The 7,789-nt window shown below is 38.5% G+C and overlaps 1 protein-coding gene across 1 annotated transcript in view; it reads left to right on the top strand.

Moving 5' to 3' along the window:
* Positions 1 to 384: 384 nt before the first annotated feature.
* The window catches only part of LOC102872349 (ATP synthase subunit gamma, mitochondrial-like), a 131,420-nt gene continuing 124,015 nt past the window's right edge, over positions 385 to 7,789 (top strand). Inside the window, exon 1 of the mRNA XM_006896037.1 lies at positions 385 to 438. Coding sequence (XP_006896099.1) covers positions 385 to 438 — 54 coding nt within the window. The remainder of the gene's footprint in view (positions 439 to 7,789) is intronic.

Here is a 7,789-nt window from a genome sequence, read left to right as displayed (position 1 = left end):
ATATAGTTATTAGGTAGTTAGTTTTGCATGCTCTTAGTTTTAAGCACTGAAATGCCAATTACTAAAGAAAATGTAATACATATTTAAAAAATTGAGGCAGACTAGGAAAAAGTATTGGCCTTCCACTTCTGAAATGACAGGCCTTCGAAAACCCTATGTACAATAGAGCACATTAGACTATCACTTACTTGGACTAGCAGACAAGATAATTGAGACTGAGATCTTAGAAATGGAAACATAGGGAAGGAGAAACAGCTGTAAGCAGACACTAGTGATTGGAACGTGGAATGTGAGAAGCATGAATATAGGAAAATTGGACATTGTTAAGAAATGGAATGGATAAATATTGACATACTAGGTATTGGCAAAATGAGATGGTTTGGCATGGAACATTTTGAATCAGATGATCGTATGATTTACTGTGCCGAGAATGAAAAGGTGAGAAAAAATAGGGTTGTTTTCAAAATTAAAAAAGTCATTTCTAGATCTATCCTGAAATACAATGTGGTGAGTGACAGGATAATATTCATACTCATACAGGAAGTCCAGTGAATACCACTATCATTCAAATATATGCACCAACAGCCAGAGACAAAGAGAAGGAAATGGAAAATTTCTACCAACTTTTGCAGTCAGAAATTGATCAAACATGCAATCAAGATGCATTGATAATAATGGGTGACTAGAATGCAAAAGTTGGAAACAGGGAAGAAGGATCAGTAGCTGGAACACGGGCTCAGTGAGAGAAATGAGGCTGGAGACAGAATGATAGAGTTCTGTACACCAATGATTTATCCATTGCAAATACCTTTTATAAGAAACATAACACTAGCTATACACATGGATCTCACTTGGTGGCATGCATAGGACTGAAATTGATTACATTTGTGGAAAGACTCCCTGGAGAAGCTCAATATCAGCAGTGAAAACCAGGCCGGGTGCTGATTATGCAAGTTCAAGCTGAAGTTGAGGAAAATTAAATCAAGTCCACAGAAGCCAAAATTTGATCTTAAGTCTGTCCCACTCGAATTACAAAACCATCTCAGAAACAGGTTTGAGGCCTTGAGCACCAAAGAGCATAGACCAAATGAACTCTGGGAGGATACCAAGAAAATCATCCATTAAGAATGCAAAAAGATCATTACAAAGGCTGAAAAAGAAGAAAAGACCAAGATGGATGTCAGATGAGACTCTGAGTATTGAATTAGTGCACCAAGAAGCCAAAGCTAAAGGAAGAAAACAAGAAATTAAAGAGCTGAACAGAAAATTTCAAAAGGCAGCTAGGGATGACAAAGCAAGATACTATAAAGTAATGTGAGAAGAGCTGGAGTCAGAAAATCAAAAGGGCCGAACTCACTGAGTTTGTCTTAAACTGAAGGAGTTGAAAAACAAATTCAAGCCACAGATGGCAATACTTAAGGATCCTTTGGGTGGAATGTTAAATGATTCAGAAAGTATCAAAAAAAGGTGGAAGGAGTACACAGAGTCACTGTATCAGAAGGAATTGGCTGACACAGAAGACTTTCATGAAATAACATATGGGCAAGATCCTATGGTGATGAAGGGGGAAGTTCAAGTTGCTCTGAAGGAATTGGCAAAAACCAAGGCTCCAGGAGTTGACAGCATACCAATCGACATATTTCAACAAACAGACACTGCCCTGGATGTGTTCACTAAGTTGTGTCAAGAAATCTGGAGGACAGTCAGCTGGCCAGTTGACTAGAAAAAATCGGTATTTGTTCCCATTCCAAAGAAAGGTGACTCAACAGGGTGCAGAAATTATCAATCAATATCTTTAATATCACATGCAAGCAAGATTCTGCTGAAAATTATCCAAAAATGTTTGGAGCAATATGTCAACAAAAAAATGACCAAATGTGCAGGCTGGATTTAGAAGAGGTCATGGTGCTAGGGATATTATAGCTAATGTAAGATGGATCTTGGCAGAAAGCAAAGAATACCAAAAGAATGTCTATCTGTGTTTCACTGATTATGCAAAGGCTTTTGACTGTGTGGATCACAACAAGCTATGGCTGACTCTGAGAAGAATGGGAATCCCAGAACATTTGACTGTGCTAATGTGAAACCTATACTTGGACCAAGAGGCAGTCGTCAGAACAGAGCAAGGAGACATTGCATGGTTCAAAATTAAGAAGGGGGTCCGTCAGGGATGGATTATGTCTCCATACCTTTTCAATCTGTATACAGAACAAATCATCTGAGACACTGGGCTGTACGAGGAGGAATGTGGCATCAGGATTGGTGGAAGAGTCATCAACAACCTGCGTTATGCGGATGACACAACCCTGCTCGCTGAAACTGAGGAGGACCTGAAGCGCTTGCTGCAGAAGGTCAAAGTCTTTAGCCTTCAATATGGATTGAAGCTCAACATCAAGAAAAAAAGATTCTCATCTCTGGGCCAATTGGCAGCATCAGTATGGATGGTGAAGAGATTGAGAGAGTTAACAGTTTTAGTTTACTTGCTTCCACAGTCAACACTCTTGGTAACAGCAGCCAGGAAATCAAGAGACGAATTGCACTGTGAAAGTCAGCTGTACTCAAGAATACTGAAGAGCAACGACGTCAGCCTGGAGACTAAGGTGAGTCTGATCTGGGCTATAGTCTTTGCAATTACGTGCTATGCATCAGAGAGTTGGACAGTGAATAAGGCTGATAGAAAGAGAATTGATGCCTTTGTGGTGCTGGAGAAGAGTGTTGAATATATCATGGACTGCTAGGAGAACAAATAGGTTTTTCCTCGAGAAGATGAAGCCAGAATACTCTTTGGAGTCAAGGATTCTGAAGCTTCATCTGACATAGTTTGGGCATGTTGGAAGGAGGAACTGGTGCTTAGAGCGGGACATCATGCTTGGGAGAGTGAAGGGATGGCACATGAGAGGAAGACCCTCGATGAGATGGATCGATTCTGTGATTGGGATGGTGGGAATGAGTGTGTTTGAGACAGTGAGGTTGGCACAGGATAGAACGGTATTTAGGGCTCTTGTACATAGGGTTCCTGTGAGTCGCAAGCGAATCAATGGCACATAATAACAACAACAATAAAGAAAATATTGGACAAGATATTTGCATTTTTCTTGAATTTTCTCCAAGACTATCATAGAAACAGAGTTTCTGAGGTATTCTACATAAAAATGATTAAAAAAACTGACATTGAAGAGAACACCAATCCTTACAGAATATACAGTTAAGACATCATATGAAATAAAATCTCTGGAAACTTCTGGCAACTAAGTCTTTAAGGCTGTTTTCTAATATTTAATGTATACTTTTAGTTCTTGCACTGACAACTCTATACATTGATGGAGGCAGACTTCTTTCATTCTCATTCACCTTTAAGAAAATTTTTTTTATTATTAATTTCAATGACATTTACAGAGTTTGTGGATGTCCATTCATTCATGGTTGCACTTTTCTCCCCGCCCACCCCATCCCCACCCTGAGTTCACTCTTCTTTAAAAGCAAAAGAAAAACTCTTTCATTGGTATACAATCCCCCTGCACCCTCCCACCCTCACCCTGAGTATACTCCACTCTGCAACCCTCTTTCCAAACTCTTATGATAATCATAATGCCCTAAAATGTATTACTTTTAAACTGTTCTCTCCCTTATCAGCTTCAATGCAGTATACATAATTTATCCAGTTTTTCTCAGTCTTACCTCCACCCTGATGTCAGCCTTATTCCACAACAGTGGCACCATACAGTATTTGTCCTTTTGTGACTGAGATATTTCACACAACATAATGTCCTCCAGGGTCAGCCATCCTTTTTAACACTCCGTATGAAACAAAGCTTAGTATCTATTTGGCAATTCTAGCACAATGAGATTTCTACTATTTAAATTGAACTGCCATTCACTCAATTGTGTTTGTTATTCAGAGTACTTTGATTTATATTCAGAACATAATGGAAAGATTTGTAATGTTAAATTAGTGTTTGGAGTCATACAATATGTTTCTTTCATTCTTTAAGTAAACAGCCATTTTCTTTAACACATACAATGCTAATTTTTTGAATTTGTTCTACAGAAAATATGATTTGAAAAAGGAATTTCAGAAACTCTAAGTAAAAACAATATCTTTTAAGCACATTTTAATCACATACAACTGTCCCTAATTGTTTAAATCTATACAATTGCTGTTGTTAGAACCATTGGGTTGAGTAAGACACATAGAAACAATATGAACAACATCTCTTGACCTCTTGACCTGTTCTATCTTTACAATCTCTGACACATTCAAGTCCATTACTCTTGTCACCATTTTAAACCATCTATTTGAAGCTCTTCCTCTTTCTGGCTGCATCTTCTCCAAGGCATACCTGTTTGGGTTTTTTTTTTGTTTTTGTCAATCTGAACAAACTTGTCTGTCCTGGAGAGAATGAAACCAGGCTGTTCCTGAGAGACAAAGATTTTGAGGATCCATCTCACATACTGTGGGCACATGATCAGGAACGACCAGTCCTTGGAAAGAGAGATCATGCTTGAAAGGGTGGAGGGACAGTGCAGGAGAGGAAGACTCAGAATGAGATTAATTGACTCAGTGACTGGAGAAATAGACTTAGGTCTGTTGGAGACAATGAGATTGGCTCAGGATAGGGCAGATTTCAGAGTTTTGTATATAGGGGTTCGATGAGTTGCAGGTGACTTGATGGCACATAACAACAGCAAAGGATATTCAGTATTCTTCTTTAATATGGTCATTTCAATGCATCCGTTCTTCTGTCATCCTTATTCATTGTCCAGATCTCAGATTCATGGCAAGTGACTGAAAAGAGTATGGGCTGAACCATTAGATACACCTTATTGTCCTCAAACTAATATTGTTGCTTTTCAATAGTTTGGAGAAGTATATGACTACAGGCTTTCCAGTGCCATGCATCTTTTGATCTCTTGACTTCTAGTTCTAAATGTTTTGATTGCGGATTGAAGAAAAATAAAGTCGTTGACAGTTTCAATCTTTTCTCTATCATGATATTGCCTATCTGTTCAATGGTGAGAATTTTTGTTCTAAATACAATTAATAAACATAAATAAACTAATGCTTCTTGAAGCCAATGATTTGTTCTAGAACTTTCTAAAATTTTCATTTGTTCTATTTTCAGCTATGATATTTTATTATTAAAAAATCTGATAGGCATGCTTGATTAATTTTCAAATAGTTATGTCCTATTTGCAATGAAGTTATGCCAAATATTTCTGATTCATAGCCTTTACATTAACTTAGAATATATTTACAAAGATTTTAATACCAAAAGAGAGAAAGAAAATTATATTTACTAAGTAGTCAGCTGGCATGTCATGAATTCATCAAAAGTCACTACAAGAAATAAATAAATCTTGACATTTGTAGGTAGCAACATTGAGAAACTTCTTCTGATACTTTGTGCATGTTGTAAGGAGGTGTCAGTCTTTGAAAAATGACATCTTGCTTTGGAAGGTGGAGGGTAAGCTAAGGAGGGGAAGGCCTTCAATGAGATTCATTAGCAGAGGGTAATGAATGTAACTATGGGGTTGAGTGTGTCATTAAAAGATATGGATGACACAAGATAGCGCAATGTTCAAATCTACAATTTTTGGGGTCACTATGGCCCACAACCCAATAGCACTTAACAATAATAGCAACAGCAATAACATCATGAAAGTTATCATAACAAACTCTATTACTGTGTGTTAGTCTAAAAGTTGGCTTTTTTTAGGCATTGCAGTTAACCACTTTGGTCTCCAGTTACCTTAATTGCAAATCAGCATGTCTTGCAAATTATCAACAGATCTGGCACTAGGATAATAAAAAGAGTACTTCCCACACAGGGCAGCAAGACTTGAGATAGTAACACTTGAGGTGAGCAACACTTGTGGTGGGAAGACTTGAGGAATGCTCGAGTGAGACCCTACTAAGAATGAGACCCTGATGAGCATAGTGAAGAAATTGTGGCTTTGCTGTGGCGAAATTTTGGCACAAAGTGCAACCTGAGGCTTCTTGAATTTGTGCTGGCCATAGGAAAATGTTTTTGCTGTTCTTGCTGTTGTTTGAAAGAGAAGCTGACTTATAACTTCCAGAGGCAAACCTGGCTGGATGATTTGGATTTGACTACAGAACTAAAACTGGAACCCGGACTAATAGAAAAATTGTGCCTTGTGACTATTGGGCCAAAACTTGGATTTGCATTGGTATTCTTTGCCTTTCTCACTCTCCAAATTCCTTCCCTAATAAATCCTATTTGGGTGCCATAACTCTGTCCCAATGACAAACAAACCTTTCTGTTGGTGTGGCTCTCAAGGCTCCATGTTGGCTGGGTTGCAGGCTCTTTATCTGCTTTCTGCTCTGAGGAAGGGAGCGGCTGTGTAAGTCTCACCTCCTCTGACCCTTTAGGAAAGATGCCCATGGACCTGTGCCCCTATGGCCCATTTTCTCCTATTTAGACAATTATGAATTAAAAGTGCATACTCTAGACTCAGTCATTTGACATAACATCAAGTGTCACAGATGCAGCTCTGGATAGACTAAGCAGTCTGTTCTAGGGTATTTGGAGGAGAGCTACTTGACCAGCTGACTGGAAAAGATTAATACTTGTTCTCATTTTCAATAAAGATGATCCAACAGAATATGAAAATTATAGAACAATATTAATATAATCGTTGTTATGTGCCATTGAGTCGATTGTGACTCATAGTGACCCTATCTTTGCACAATAGCTCTCTACCCTTCACTATCCTGAGCCAATATCACTGTTTCCAACACACCCATCCCCATTACTTCAGTTATTGTGTCAATATAGCTCATTCCAGGTCTTCTTCTCCCATGCTGTCTGTCTTTCCGCCCTTCCAAGCATCATGTCCTTCTTCAAGGTCCCTCCTGGCAATTTGCCCAAAGTATGTAAAATAAAGTTTCAAAATTCTTGACTTTAAGGAGCAACTTGGTTTCACCCTTTCCAGAACAGACCTATTGTTTTTTTGGCAGTCCGTAGTATGTTCAATATTCTTCGGCACCATGCAAGCAAAATATTATTGAAGATAATAAAATCATGACTAGAACAATACATTGATAGAGAAATTCCAGAAGTGCAAGCTAGGATTAGAAGAGGCCTTGATACCAGGGATAGCATTACTGTTGTCAGGTGGATCCTGGTTTAAAGGAGAAAATATCGGAAGTTGTCTATTTGAGCCTTATTAACTGTGCAAAGGAATGTGACTGTGTGAATAATAACAAACTATGGTTAACATTGAGACCAATGGGAATCTCAGATTACTTAATTATGTTCATTTGAAAATGTAGACCAAGAGGCTGTTGTCTGAACAGAGTACAAGAATCCTGCATGGTTTAAAATCAGGAAACATTGTAGCTTTTCTCCACACCTATTCATTGTGCACTGAACAAATAATTTGAAAGATTGGACTCCATGTAGAAGAATGTGGCATGAGGATCAGAGGAAGACTTATCAACAACACACATTATGCAGATTATAGAAGCTTGCAACAAGTGAATAGAATTTAAAATGCTTGTTACAGAAGATCAATGACAACAGCCTTCAATATAGCTTGTATCTCAATATTAAGCAGATGGGGGAAAAAATCTTTGCCATTAGACTGATAAGCAAGATCATGATGTTGTTGTTATGTGCTGTCGAGTCGTTTGCGACTCATAGCGACCCTATACACAACAGCCCTAAACCCTGCTCTATCCTGCGCCAACTGCACTGCCTCTGACACACCCATCCCGATTACCCCAGTCACCGAATCAATCCATCTCATAGAGGGTCTTCCCCTCCTG

Source organism: Elephantulus edwardii, unplaced genomic scaffold (genome assembly GCF_000299155.1).
Source record: "Elephantulus edwardii isolate Elephantulus edwardi_28Jun2011 unplaced genomic scaffold, EleEdw1.0 scaffold00180, whole genome shotgun sequence".
Lineage (NCBI taxonomy): Eukaryota > Metazoa > Chordata > Mammalia > Macroscelidea > Macroscelididae > Elephantulus > Elephantulus edwardii.
This window is presented reverse-complemented; position numbering and strand designations above follow the sequence as displayed.